General features: G+C 35.8%; 2 protein-coding genes across 2 annotated transcripts in view; both read right to left on the minus strand.

Moving 5' to 3' along the window:
* LOC125650906 (3-hydroxyanthranilate 3,4-dioxygenase-like) overlaps window positions 1-9894 on the minus strand; it is a 50876-nt gene extending 40982 nt beyond the window's left edge. Inside the window, exon 1 of the mRNA XM_056139328.1 lies at window positions 9815-9894. The gene's annotated coding sequence lies outside the window, so the exon portion shown is untranslated. The remainder of the gene's footprint in view (window positions 1-9814) is intronic.
* Window positions 8601-9053, minus strand: LOC125649350 (alpha-crystallin A chain-like). Its single transcript, XM_048876820.1, has one exon. It carries the CDS (start codon window positions 9051-9053, stop codon window positions 8601-8603), a length of 453 nt encoding a protein of 150 aa, XP_048732777.1.
* Window positions 9895-16030: the final 6136 nt, after the last annotated feature.

The following is a 16030-nucleotide window of genomic DNA, read 5'->3' on the forward strand; positions in this document are numbered from 1 at the left end:
AGCTGTGAATTATTTTAATACATGTTTAAAAACTGACATTTTAGAACATGCAACAAAGTGGATACTACAAGAATTCCCAGGCCTTTATAATCCCTGTTCAGGTATCACTAACAATGCATCAGAAAGTCTAAACAATGTTTTGAAATTACATGTAAACGGTAAAGAACTTCCAGTAGATGCCTTGGCGCTAAGTTTACAATTATTGCAGTACAGATATTTTTACAATATTCAATGTGGAATGTCAGTACCAATTATTAGAATTTTTTCTTGTATACAGATACCAAAAGATGAGATTGTAAAGAAATTGTTAGAACCTGGTGAGATTATAGATTATGTTAGGGGTACGTTAGGGAACTTAGAATTACCTTCCGAACCTTGTTGTGATGGTTGTGTGATCCTGTTATTGATAAACATTCTGATGTAAAAATTATTGAAACGGGTGGTCAAACAATTTCTGAAATCTCCGCGAAAGATTCGACCACAATGTCACAGGCATGTTTGGCTAAGTTAACAGTAGAAAATAATGGCATTACTTTTGTAGAAAATCAAAAAGCATTCATTGTTAACGGTAACAATGATAAAAAAATACGCGGTAACATTGTTTCCAAAAGAAGCGTGTCAATGTCCGGCTACGGGAACCTGTTATCACATTTTGGCAGCGCGAATTAAAATTGGGGACAATATTACAGAGACAAAAAAATTGTTAATCTTAAACAACTGTCAAAAAATAATTTGAAACGTAATAATAAAAAAGCAGGGAGGAAAAAAACCGCGACCGAACGATTATGACAAAGATGTCATACCAGCTCCTGATTCTGCCGCTGCCTTGGAAAATGAGGTAAGTAAGGAAGCAAGTAAGGCTAAAAAAATCAAACTGGAAGAAAGGGAACTTCATGAAGGTAATCAAAGTACTGAAAGTACTGAAAAGCGCTAAGCTGACTTCATGAATTCTGTATGTAATGTTAATGAGCAGGAACAACATTAAAAAAGGGTTTATGCATTATTCTTTATTTTCACATAACTAAGTAGTACATTTTCTGTAAGAAAATAACAAATATGGATTGGAAGCAATGTCCTGAAATTTTTCAACTCGTTGAAATATAAATTTTATACGATGTTGTTAAAACAATGGTCACTATGATAATTTTGATCCCAAACTAAACTAAAACCCTGTCCTTGGATCATGAAATTTACAATTTTGGTGAAGGACACCTGTTCTTATTAAATATCTATAATCAGAATTTAGTATCAATAGCATTACCACCGCTGCGGTGGTCCAGAGGTAAAGTGTTCGCTCTGTATACGGGCGGTCGGGGTTCGAATCCCGGCCGCGACAGACCTAGTTCGTTAAACAGGTAGTGACAGTTCCATCACCAAACTCTCGGCATCAGGTGTGAATGTCACGGGTCCTCGGAGATGGCCTTTAAAACGGATGTCCCGTGTGACAGTAGGTGTGACATGCTAAAGAACCTTCACTGCTCAATGGCCGTAAGCGCCGAGCATAGGCCTAAATTTGAAGCCCTTCACCGGTCTTGGTGACGTCTCCATATGAATTAAAAATTATTGAGAAGAACGTTAAACAAAATACAATCAATCAATAGCATTTAAGGCTATGTTATTCAAATATTTGACAAATGAACACTTTATACCCTGTTTAGCTCCCACCCATCTTCCCAAGGCAAGGGTTTCTGATCCGCTCTGCTCCGGTCCCTGGATCATTAAATGCTCTACATGACTATGCATTTTTTTCTCTTACAGATGTGATGTTATAGAGAAGAACATTTTTGGTAGAAAATGTGAAAACAGTTGTAGTTAAATAGTGTATGAAATATTTTTAGAATACAACTGAAATGAAACAAATCAATAGTTTGATACATATATGTAAGTCACTTATAATAGAAAGGAACAAACAAACTGGACAAAAAAGAAAATTACACATAACCACATACACTAACAAAATTAATACCACACGTCAAAACACACCAATAATGCAGGATTATTAAACGCTTTACATCCATTTCATTACCTTACCAGAAATCATTTGAATACACACATAAACATGCATCTACATGTGTATATGACTTGTACTACAGAATCCAGTGCATAATTATCTGTAAATAGCAATCAAACAATGAAAGTGGAATTATTTTTTGTAATCAATAATGAAGTTATTTTCAATTCAAAATCAGATTGGAGAGAATCTGAATCCAAATAAGTCCGATAAATACATGTATAACTGAAAACAAAAGTTAGGAAGTTATTTAGAAAAGATGTTCATCATACATGTGCAATATTACTTTGAAACTGAATACTGCGGCATCAACAAGAGTGGAGATAGCTCATTTTTAACATGAAAGTTAGTGCAAGAGGATATACTAATTCAAATATGATGATAAATTAGACTAACATATAAGCATGGATTTACATTTAGCAATTGTAGTGATTGTTTGTTATACGTAAATCTAAAAAAAACAAGAAAACAACAAACAAACAAAACCCAAGAGTTTGTACACAGGTACATTAAACGCTGTACTCATCAACTTGTGTGTATTACACTTCTTGTGTAAAAGCTCATATTCATATTGCAAGGAGACTCATCCGTTTGTCTGAATGAGACATAATACACATTGCTACTGTTTTAATTTTATAAAACAGTTCTTTATATGAAAATGCTAATAACCTTAGCAAAAAACCATAAGATTCGAAGCTTGTGTAGGAGTTCTAATATGAAGAAAAAAAAACGTAACAGAAGTGACTCGCAATAAATATGCAAAATTTACAACATGTAAATGTAGCTAAATGAGAATCCCAAACTAGGCACTGAAAAGTTACAAAAATAATTTTCAAACGGTAATGTTCAAACCGCTGTTAGAAATAATGAAGAGGCATCTCACACAAAAAAACTAAATGCATCTTTTTTTATATGAAAAGATCGTTCAGCGAAAACAAAATGGGGACAGGGAACAACGACAGTACATCCATGCCCCTCCCCCTTCTTCATCATTTGTACATTCGGAAATACATGTAGCATATGCATGTCATTGTCAATTGTTTGTTTGAAGTACAAAGAAATTGAAAACACGATTACTTTCGTTGTATGTAGCGTTCTGTGGACCGCAAACCATTTCACATTCATGCTTGACACAATGGTAATGTTTATCTAACACTTGTTCTAAGCATATGTATTTCAGTATACAGCCCTCGTAAAATTCCACGCGGTGTTTTGAATACTTGAAACCGGGGTATTGTCTTCCATAATATAATATAATATAATATAATGTAATATAATATAATATAACATTGTACCTTTTATCTTTTCCTTGCCCCACAATGGACGCGGATCAGTTAATTTTTTACTGTGTTGCACACATTTTTGCTGTGTCGGACAAAAATTTTACTGAGCAGCCAAAACACACGTGGAAAACCCTCCTGATTCGTGTATAGCTTAATTATAGATTGCACCATTCAAATTGATTTTCCTGGTCTCTAAGCGCCATGCGAAGGTAACAATGCAAAGGCACTCTAGCTAAAACGGTTTCATATAAATATTCTTATTCAATTTTAGATTTTGAATCACTTTAATTATTACAGACGCAGATTCAAATGGGAATTTTAACTGAAGAATGACCTGCATCTGTGTCTCACTTTCCCCAAGAATGAGAACAAAAATATCACCTTTTTTATACATATTTTATTCACTGTTCAACGAACTGTATTTCCGGGGAAAAAATGCAACTGCTGATATGAATGTTATCCCCGTGCTAGATCGGTTGCAAAATTACGACTACTTTAAACACGACTTGACTACAGCGATGCATAAATTCGCCTATAGGTGGCGATAAACCGGAAACGTGATGACGAAAGCAAAATCCAACTGGCGGCAATAAGCGCTTAAGCTAAGCTTAGCGCTTGAAAATGATTCTGATAAAAAATGGGTTTATTCTCTTAAATTATCTCATAAAGAAACTATTTTAGATCCCCGGGGATGGATTTGCTCTGATATCATGAACCAAACTCTACAGATTATCTCTAATCAGTTTCATCATATTTAAAATGGTCTTCAAATGACAAATCTTGCTCCAATTTCGACATTAAATCAAATTCATGGAAATGTAACAAGCAATTTCAATCTGCTTCACCGCCATCAGTGCAAATACATCACACGGGTAGGGATCATTGGGTTCTATCTGTGGAGTCTAAAGACAACGAGGTTTGTATTTTGGATAGCTTAAGTAATATGAAAAACCACACTGTTAATACACCAACACTTGAAATTCAGTTGTCACTAATTTACGGGAGGACTAAAAAGTCTATTCCTATAATTTTTGTTTAGATATTCAACAGCAAGAAAATGATAACGATTGTGGTTTATTTGCCATTGCAAATTTAGTGGAATTTTGTTATAATGAGAATTGTTTTGAGAGCAAAACATTTTTCAAAACCGAGTGTATAAGGGAACATCTAATTCAGTGTATCGAAAACGGTCATTTTACTAAATTTCCACAAAATAGTAATTTTGTTTCTAATGACACTTTAAAACATAAAATTGTTAAAATTCAATTTTGTTGTTCATGTGGTTTTCCCGATTGGGTGGATGCAAGGGTAGGATGTGACTATAAAGTGGGGAGAAAATGTTGTGATGTTTGGAAGCATTCAAAGTGTGCAAACGTTTCACCCGATTGTAATGAATGGTTGCGTACTGAACATTATCGTGAATAAAAATCAAATTTAAATACTATGTTGAATTTTTTATTACAATTTTATCATTGTTTTAATTACAGAAGAGTAAGTTCACTTCACGGTTATGAATTTCACACCTTAGGTCAACAGCTGTGGCTGAATACCGACTCTTCGATTTTGACGTGAAAATGTGCATATTTTTATCCGTTCCGACATGATTTTCATATACTTACCATTAACAAAATGCTAAAAATCATATATGTTTGAAAAGATCTTGCCCCGTAGATTTCTGGAATTTATCCGAATAAGATAATATAAATTGTTTTACGAGATATTACAGATTATACAATACATACTTCTTCACGACGCCTCCATATTTTCACAACATTTACTCATTCCGGCAGGATTTTCATGTATTAGAAATCATCTAAATGCCATGAATTTGTTATATTCTGAAAGTATTTGCCCCATCGATTGTGGGAAAGTTTACCGAATAAGAAAATATTAGATATTTTAGGAGATATAAAGAAATATGTGGCACCGACTACACTGGGAAAACACTAACTTTTTACAACCTTCGTTCATTCCGACAGGGTTTTCATAGTCTTATCAATAATAAAATGTTAAGCCCCATAGATTATGGGATTTTTTACTGAATAAAAATATGATGAGTATTAACGGAGATATAGGTACTTTTTTGAGTACCACTACCTCCATTCCGGCCTTTAGTCTTGCCCAGTATTAACAGATATGAAATAGCTAAAAGACTAACCGACAAATTATGCTTGAATGAAATTGAGAGTTCATCTCATTAAATAATCTAAATGTTAAGATACAAGTACATGTATTTAGTTTAAAAAGAAACTGTTTGATGTCCTCCCTATTTAGGATTGGAGTGCTGTGGTCACAAAATCTCTGTTAATTAAAAATAATATCAAACACAAGATGTTTCACTTGCTGACTTGATAAGATCAGGAATTGTCGTTGTTATATATTTATAAACAACCATTAGAGTTTAAGTTTAGAGTTTATTTGGGTTCACATGAAAACCCCTACATATAAAAACTACATACATGGACATATCAATACCTCTTGTATAAAATACCAACACATATAAAACATAAATTGAAGTTTGGCGTTCTGGGGGCTACTCATTACTATCCTAACCAAATATCTCTCAAACCTGACCTAATTAGAAAAATAATTACAAAGTGTGCCCGGGGCCGATCCCAGCGGGCCTTAGCAACAAATCAAGCCCGGGGCCGATCCCACCGGGCTTTGAGCACCAAAGATGACCTGGGGCCGATCCCAGCAGGCCTACAAGCATTGGACCGGGGCCGATCCCAGCGAGCATCAAAGACAAAGTGTGCCCGGGGCCAATCCCAGCGGGCCTTAGCAACGAATCAAGCCCGGGGCCGATCCCAGCGGGCTTAGAGCACCAAAGATGACCTGGGGCCGATCCCAACAGGCCTACAAGCATTGGCCGATCCCAGCTAGCATCAAAGCAGACTAAACAGAAACGCAAGCAGGCCGATACCCGCAAGTATATAGTTGACTGAAACATACCTGGGGCCGCTCCCAGCAGGCATCATAGCAGACAAGACCCTGCCCGAGGCCGATCCCAGCGGGCATCAAAGATAAAGTGCAGTGTATATCATACCTAAACAACCACTAACACTATATAGGTTAAGTAATACCATTATATACAAGACATTTCATTAACACACACATACCAAAGTAATATATAAACGAGAAAGAACCTATCATAGACTTGGGGGTAGAATTCCCAAGGAATGAACGCCATATGAACGAAGTAGTGAGTGAAGCCCCCAAGGATATGACAATGAAATGTGATAAAACAGGTCGTAAGGAAGAATATTATATATTTAAACATATAAAAATACACAATGTTAAGTACATGCGCTTAATTTTTCTTGAGCTTTCTTAACAACATCTGAATCTGTTCTGATATATCTGACATAGCAGTGGGAGGACCATCTGCCTAGCTCTTTAATTACATGGTCTTCGACACCAGCCGCAGCTGCAGCTGTAGCAGCTCCTATTCTGAATGAGTGACCGGCATAATTAGAGTCGTTCAGACCAGCTTGCAATAGTAATGATCTGAGATATTGTAAAAATTTCTCTCTATGAATGGGTACATGATTGAACTCATTGTCAATGAATATATATACATACTACACTCTCTGTTGTAGATACACACATACACTGTATACTGTGTAAATTTACATGTGCGTTAATGACGTTTTGCCACCGGGGGGGGGGGAGGGGACGGGGGGGGGGGAGGGGAGGGGGGGCATATAAAGTACGTTTGGTTGTTTTTTGGTGTGTTTTTTTCCATTCTCTACCCATTGGTGTCGCTACTCGCTAACACATCTGTCAATGACGACATTTCAAAATTCTTGTAAAACGCTTTGTAAATTCTTATAAAGAGGTATAACTTCGCTAAAAAAAAATATTAATTTATGATGCAGAATTTTAAGATAAAAGTATTTTACCCCTTGTAAACAAATTCCCACAATTTGAAATAGCAAAATTGAAAGTACAGTGACGGACAAGCTTTGCGAATCTAAGCCAATTTTGATTTCTTTTTTTAATGGCAACTTTTGAAAATACGATATGAAGTTAATCCGTTGTCTATCGATGATCTTAGTTTTGATAATTGTTGATTAAAGCAAAAGAAGCTGAAACTGACGGTATTTTTTCAACTATCCAATTATATGCACCAAAACACCTAATCGGTATACCCCCAAGATTTGTATACAAAGGTGGAAACTGACGTGAGTAACTACATGTTTCGTTTGTTTTAAAATATTACATTGTTTTATGAATGACAAGAAGTCATTCTGACAAGAAGTGTAAGAAAGTAATAATTACATAAATGTGCCATTGACAGGAAATTTTGATAGTGAATTTGCTATAAAAATTGGCACGACACGTGCTCAGTGCCTCACTTTTGCCTTTATCCGAACTGGTGACCTCCGAAGCCAATGCATATCGGAGATTATGAGCAGGAATTACTGACAGGATGACAATAATTCATGAATCGACATTTTTTGCTGATTTGACGGGTTTATTGCTTCAGATTCACTCTGACTCAATGAATGTATATATGTTCAATCACAAATATGTTAAATATTTGTTCTTTTATTTTTCAATCTATTTACCGTCAGTTACAGCTTGTATTGCTTTAAATAAGATCTTCTATCCGTGATTTTAGTCTTGAACCAATTTCCAGAACATTCCACAACCAATCGCACATTCTCGGGCCTTTCCGGCAAGCCAAGAAGTTGCGATTGGTTTACAACATGATCAGCATAAAATCGTGTAGGTATTCAGTGTTAGTTATACTTATGAATTATGATAGTATTCCATATTTATCATTTTATAAAGGTTTATAATTATATTACTTATATACATCTCATTCGACAGGGGATGCTTACTCCTCCTATGCACCTGATCCCATCTCTGGTGTGTCCAGGGGTCCGTGTTTGCCCAACTATCTATTTTGTATTGCTTGATGTAGGAGTTATGAGATTGATCACTGTTCGTTATCTTCACCTTTCATTTGAAACGAAGGACCCCCTCCCCTCCCGAGACCAACGATCTGACACATTGATAAATTTTTCAATACAATATTCATCTGATATTTTCGATGTTCTTAATTTTTCCCGTGATTATAGAAGTCACTCTTACGACTGAAGAGAGTCTAAAACTAAGTTAAAATCACTGTCGACAATATGAGATAGATTTGAAATCATTTATTAACAAATTTGAAATCACACTGCAAGTTGAATAATTAGAAAGTACAGTAAGCATTAACCACTCGCCTTGATAACGAAGCATTTGGCTCAAACTGATACTGCGATCACAAAAAATTGTTCATTTTGACTGTCATCAAATTAGTCATTGTGTTCAGCATTCAATGGGGCTTGAAATATTAGAACTCCTTTTGTGTTTCGATGGCAGCATATTTTTTCGGGATTAGCGTTCAATGGAATCTTAAATTCGCGGTGGAATGATCGCGATACTTTGACGCCATTCTCTTCTTTTTTATGGTCAGCCCTGATAATGACGTCATTTCCTCTACGCTGTACGCTGATGTGATTCGGTTTGAATACGGAGAGATCTATGTCTTGTCTGAAAGAATCGGTGTTGTTATCGTCTTCAGGAATGTCGTCCCTCTCCTCGACCTTTATCTGCTCTCCTTCCTCGTTCAATATTAGAGGAGCTTCGACAATCAGCTGATGTCCGTAACTGTGACAATGTAGTTTGCTTCTGTCAACATCATCCGGCACTGAAACACTCCTCTTTGACTCTCGAATGTCACAGTTTTCTTCATCGTCCCCTCTCATATGTTTAGCATGTACTTTTAAAATGCCGTCTTTTATGAAAACTTTCACCTCACCAGGATGAAAATGATGATGAAGTTGGAAAGAGTGTGTCCACTTCGATGGTTCCTTTTTAACAAACTGATGGCTTCCCAACTCTTCGTGTAGCAAAGATTTCAATAGATCCCTAACTGGCATGGAATTGTAAGGGGTCCCAGACACAGGTGATTGGTAACTAACAGGTAAGTAATCCATTCTGTCTGGTTATACGTTTGTAACGATAGTGGCTATCACGCCTTCCGTCTGGCTAAATTATCACGTGATGGGTAGCTGTTCATCATAGTGATCTAAACATTTCATTTCAAAATATGTAATATTTAAGATAACAACCCCCCCCCCCCCCAAAAAAAAATTAACTGCATCAATAAAGGACACAAAACAATTTCAGATTAACAGCATCATAATGGAAATTGTCCTTAATTATTTTTCGCTTTCAGTTATTGTTTTGGCCCCTGAATAAACAAAACCCGTGTGTCGATAGTACGTTATCAGATCGACGAGCTCCTTGCATAACTTACATATTCATGTTGTCAAGGCATAGCGAGAAAATTTAAAGTTTATACAAGGAGTTGGTCTGTAATAAGTCTACCCGAATCTTCTTTATTATGGTTATCAGTGATAAGCACCGATATGTGTTATTTGTACAAACAAATAACTTTTTTACAAAATCTTTTTAGCTTTGTCCTAAATTTTGACAGACTGACTTGACGAATAGCAGAACTTACGTAAGAGTTACACAGCCGTCTATAATTTGAGTTTATCATCGTCATCGACAGCCACATCCATCATATTCATATGCACTCACAATTCTTTGTTACATCGTATGTAAACAAGGCTCGTGTCATGTTTTTGTTTACATATAGATTGCTTGATAGAAAATAGCATGTTTAAAACAAAATCGTATGTGCTAAACACTACAGAAACTATTTAACTGTGTTCAGAATAAACTTGTAAATTGAAAATTCTGCTTTAAAGAAACTTACCAGTATATTTAGCCTATGTAAACAAAAACATGACACGAGCCTTGTTTACATAACAATGAATTGTGAGCGTTGTATCCCCCACATACCTCAACACCCAGACATTCAAATTGTTTTGCTGACCATTAGAAGAAATACCTTAGTTAAGAATTCTAAACATTCATAATGGAAAAATCAAATTTGAAAAATTTTCAGCTCAAATCGTGTCCAAGCCCATTAAGATAAAAGTGACTATAGTCTATAAATATGGTAAGTGTTTACTTTGCTATTAAGAGTTAATCAATTTTAACAAGATTTTAAGTCAAAATTATATTAATTGCATCATTCAGATCTACTAACACCGGTATATCAATTAATTCTAGGATAAATAAGACGACACACTGATATATTAGTTTATATTTACAATATTTTCGTCAGATACAAGTATGGCAGTTAGATCGACTAGAACTTGAGAAGCTAGTAGTAAATGGCTAAGTTGACAGATCACCTCACTGTAGATTTACGAGACCCGGAACGAATCTCGGTCTGGTCTATTATCTATTCTCACTCTGTGTTATATACATGTACATGTAATTATCAGAAGCACAGTGTAGTATCTATATTATAACCTTAGTACATACGCATTTTTTTGTATTATTTGAAAATTATAAGTAATGAATTTTATCATATTAAGACTTATTTAACACACTTGTCCTGTCTTACTTTTCAGTCTCCATTAGATTTAGATAATTGTGTTTATCAGTCTCCATTAGAATGTATATTGATTTAGATAATTATGTTTATCCATTTACTGCATAATGAGTTATGTTGAAATGTGTATCAATAGGGTGAGTCTAGGCTACAATTCATCTCAGTTCTGTACAAAAACTTAAGAAGCGCAGCTGCAAAAGGATGGCAACAATTAAGATTTAGTGCACCATTATACCATAAAGCTTCAGACAAATATGCACTCCCCCAACATTTGTACATCGACTTTCAAAGAAATGAAACTGACCAGGTGTCAGGACTACTATATCCTTCAGATACCCCCTCCCGTCTAAAACCAACGCAGTGTTATGGCGATGGAAATTGGTTTTATTGCAGCATTTCAAACACTCTTTTTGGAACAGAAGATACATCGAGTGCAGAGTAAGAATGTCTGTGGAGGTGATTTTATACAAAAAGACGTCCCTCAGACATAAGTAATAAAAATTTACAAGGCATGTCTTCGTCCACTGTAGATAATTTACTGGAAAACGTCCAAATGCCAGTAACTACTACGGAATCGGACCATACCGTGTTAGGGAGGTCATGTACACAACTGATTTTAGTACTTGTTCAATTTTACACATGTATGCTGCACCCAATGCCTTTGAGTTCAAAATTAGAACCATGCATATTTCTAGAGGTCTCAAACGTAGCAATCAACTTAGATTTACATAATCAAGTAATCACACCGATGAAGAGATCTGCATAATGTGGACACGTACAATTAACACATGATTACAATCATGGTCACCTAATCATTCTGTTCCATGCATGTAGAGAAAGAGAAGTACCCAGAAAATAATGTAGAGAAAAGGCGACCTAATATTTCACAGTCGTTCACGATACCTGAAATAACAGAAACAAAGCAAGAAACCTATCAACAACAGAAACAAGAGCTGCAGAGCCAAGCAAGAAACCTATCAATAACCGACTACAGAAACAAGAGCTGCAGAGCCAAGCAAGAAACCTATCAACAACAGAAACAAGAGCTGCAGAGCCAAGCAAGAAACCTATCAACAACAGAAACAAGAGCTGCAGAGCCAAGCAAGAAACCTATCAACAACAGAAACAAGAGCTGCAGAGCCAAGCAAGAAACCTATCAACATCAGTAACGAGAGCTGCATAGCCAAGCAAGACACCTATCAACAACAGAAACAAGAGCCGCAGAGCCAAGCAAGAAACCTATCAACAATCGACTACAGAAACAAGAGCTGCAGAGCCAAGCAAGAAATCTATCAACAACAGAATCAAGAGCTGCAGAGCCAAGCAAGAAACATATCAACAACAGAAACAAGAGCTGCAGAGCCAAGCAAGAAACCTATCAACAACAGAAACAAGAGCTGCAGAGCCAAGCAAGAAACCTATCAACAACAGAAACGAGAGCTGCATAGCCAAGCAAGAAACCTATTAACAACAGAAACGAGAGCTGCATAGCCAAGCAAGAAACCTATCAACAACAGAAACGAGAGCTGCATAGCCAAGCAAGAAACCTATCAACAACAGAAACAAGAGCGGTGTTTATGTCTGACTACCAATCTGATGAACAATGTTCATGTGTGTAGAGAGTGACCAGAAGTCCAGAACAATGTTCATGTGTGTAGAGAGTGACCAGAAGTCCAGAACAATGTTCAAGTGAGTAGAGAGTGACCAGAAGTCCAGAACAATGTTCATGTGTGTAGAGAGTGACCAGAAGTCCAGAACAATGTTCATGTGTGTAGAGAGTGACCAGAAGTCCAGAACAATGTTCATGTGTGTAGAGAGTGACCAGAAGTCCAGAACAATGTTGAAGTGTGTAGAGAGTGACCAGAACAATGATGAAAAGGCAGAAAACAATGAAGCGAACACTCCAATACAGACCTCTGATGAAAACACACTAACCAGTAATGTTACAGATAGTAGGGAACTGCATTCTTATCCATTGACGTCAGATGATGTCAGAAACATATTGAATGGATCTGTTGAAAAACATAGATTCACGTCTCACGAAAAGCTGCAGTACACAAACAATCGTTTCACTCCGGGACCAGGACACAAACAGGGGGAAAAAACTAAATTATAAAAAAACTCGTTTTTCAGACTTCCTGGTTTAGTTGGAAAAATACAGATGGTTGGTTTACAGTACAACAGCAAGGGATGGAATGAGCAAATATTGTGTCTTATTTTCTAATTCCAACGACAGACGAAAGTATCAAGGACCATTTGTCACAAATCCTTTTACGAACATTGTGAAAGCCACAGGGAAAGATGGTGCACTAGAAAAACATGCAAACCTTCAGTACCACAAGGATTCTGTTCAATTGGGGTTGACTTTTAAAGAAAAGACAATGCCCACAAGAAGCTGTTGATGTAATTCTGAATATGAAGAAAAAAAGAATTACGAGAGTTTGCACTTCCTCTAGTGCATTGTGAAAGATGTAAAATTATGTGGCAAACAAAACCTTCCTTTACGAGGCCACAGGGATGATCACACATCGTGTAAAGCAAGCAGAGGAACATTTTTTTTTTTTTTTTTTTTTTACCAAACTTGAATTGATTACATGGCACAATTTCAAAGGAACGTTTAGAAAACGGGAAACGAAATGCTCGGTATACGTCTAAAAATGCAGGATGAGATAATTGAAATTCCTGGCGATTACATCCGCACAGAAACAACAACATCACAGCGAAAGGAAAACAGCTTCTTTTCAATAATTGCAGATGAAGTCAGAGACGTATGTTCCAATCAAGAGATTCTTGCATTATGTATCAGACTCCTGGATATCAACCACGTGACCACGTGAAGGAATTCAACCACGTGAAGGAATTCAACCACGTGAAGGACTTCCTATTTATTTCATGTATAATATTGAAAGAACAGATGATAAATCGATTGCTAATGCAGTCATAAATTATTTTCAAAAAAAAAGAAAAAAGAAACATCAATATAATTAAAGCAAGAGGTCATGCCTATGATGACGATGCTTGTATATCATCTGAGATATGCAGGGTGAAAACAAAGATTAAACTTCATTCTCCAAAAGCTCCTGCCATTGACATTAGCAATACAAGCTACCTTTTCTTTTACAACTCGCCAATGAGACAGAGGTTTTTAAAGAATATTTGATATCCACCAGAAACAAAAAGAAAGCGTATAAAACCCGCTGGTATGAAAGGTGAAGATAACGAACAGTTATCAATCTCATAACTTCCATAAGCAATACAAAATGGAGAGTTGGGCAAACACGAACCCCTGGATATATTAGATGTGAGATCAGATGCTTAGGAGGAGTAAGCATCCCCTGTCGACCAGTCACACCAGCCTTGAACCATATATCTTGATAAGGTAAACGGAGTTATCCGTAGTCAAAATCAGTGTGCCACGAACGGCCTAACAATCGGTATGAAACACGTCAGACAGCATTTGACCGAATGATAAGTTGTATGAAAGACATACTAGTTGGAAGACCTTTACTGAGATGTACGAGTACATAATTCAAATTATGTCTAGCATCAAATATCTTGCTCGCCAGGGCCTAGCTCTACGTGGTGATTATGAGGGTGTAGAGTTCTAACTTTGTCTAACTGATTAAAGGGACATGGACACAATTTGATCTGAAAATTTTAAAATTCTATTTTTCCATTTTTAATGTTTAAAATGCTTAATTAAGGTATTTTTAATGGTCAGCAAAAAATAGAATGAATGTCAGTTGTCGAGGTAAATGTGATACAGGGCTTACGATTCTTTGTTATGTAAACAAGGCTCGTGTCGTGTTTTTGTTTACATATAATCTAGATATACCAGTAAAAGTTTGTTTAAAGCAGATTTTTCAATTTACAAGTCAATTCTGGACATAATTTAATAGTTTCTAGTGTTTAGCACATCTCATTTTGTTTTAAACATACTATTTTCTATCAAACAATCTATATGTAAACAAAAACATGGCACGAGCCTTGTTTACATCACAAAGAATTGAGTGCTGTAAATCAAAAACGGATATTTAAATTTTGATTTACGATTAGAAATACGTTAGTTAAAGGACACATCTCGTGTTTTCAAAGTATACAGAATTTTGTCTTCCTTATGCTTATAGAAATTAATTGTAATAGTTCGTTCGCTAAAGTATTGTGATAATTAGCCACAATACGGACTTAAAGGACACAACGCATGTTTCTAAACTTTTTCATTTTTTCAGCAAAATTAACTCTTTTTATGCCTAAAACTACTTTAAATGTGTTTTAAATGAAATATTTTGCGTAGTTTTCGAGTTTGAGAGCGATGAAATTCAAATCTTGCGATATGCATATTTTCTTTCGCTAGTTTACGCGCCATTTTGTGTGACGTCATATGCGCCCTCGGGTTTGAAAACATCTATTAGCCATTTCATAAACAAATTAGATTTAATCGACAAGAAACCAATTGTCACATTAACGGCTTGTAAATAATAATGCATTAAGATGTTTTGTGCCGTGCTCGCGTGTACTAGTTGTCGGTAGAAAGGATTTAGACCGAGTATTTTAAAAAATTTTCGAAGGAAGGTACGAGAAAAAAGACGTGAATAATTTTTTTGTTGGAGCAAGAACTTTACCTTAAAAAACACACCCAGTCACCTTTTCAAACATCACTTGGACAGAGACCCTGATAAACTGCGAGAAAATGGATATATCGAAGCTATAAGCACTGGTAGGCCTATAGCATACATTCTGTTTTGCTCTTCAAATTCAATACACACTCGGATCAACTGACCTTCACCTTGTAACAACATATATCGACGATACAATGTAACTTCTACCAACTGGTAGATTTACAACAACAAAAAATAAAGATACAAAATAATTGAATTTTTAATTATACAAATAATAGAATATTGTATTTCCTAACTTTAAATTGAATTATAAAATTATTTCTTTATTGAACTCGTAGCATCTTGAGTGCGTCAGTAGGCTATAACGCCGTGCTCCCACTTCGTACTTCCTAAAGACGTGCAGATCACAATTCAAAAATAGTAATAAGATTGCTTTATCGAAATAAAATAATGTGATTACCACTTTAAATTTGAATATTTTTATTGATTTGTGTGTGTGTGTTGTCTTTTTCTTTCTTTCCGAAATGCACGCGTGACAATAGCTTGGCATAGGGCCTAGTTGTCAACAATTTAACGTATCATAATTTGTCTAATCCAAAAATAAATATGATTGCACTGTTTATTTTAGAAAAACAGCGCCAATTACAGATGT

The sequence above is a fragment of the Ostrea edulis genome, chromosome 5, assembly GCF_947568905.1.
Source record: "Ostrea edulis chromosome 5, xbOstEdul1.1, whole genome shotgun sequence".
Taxonomy (NCBI): Eukaryota; Metazoa; Mollusca; class Bivalvia; order Ostreida; family Ostreidae; genus Ostrea; species Ostrea edulis.

Excerpts from the sequence above, each read along its gene's own strand:
- LOC125649350 (XM_048876820.1), bottom strand. The coding sequence starts at position 9,053 with ATGAGAGGGGACGATGAAGAAAACTGTGACATTCGAGAGTCAAAGAGG.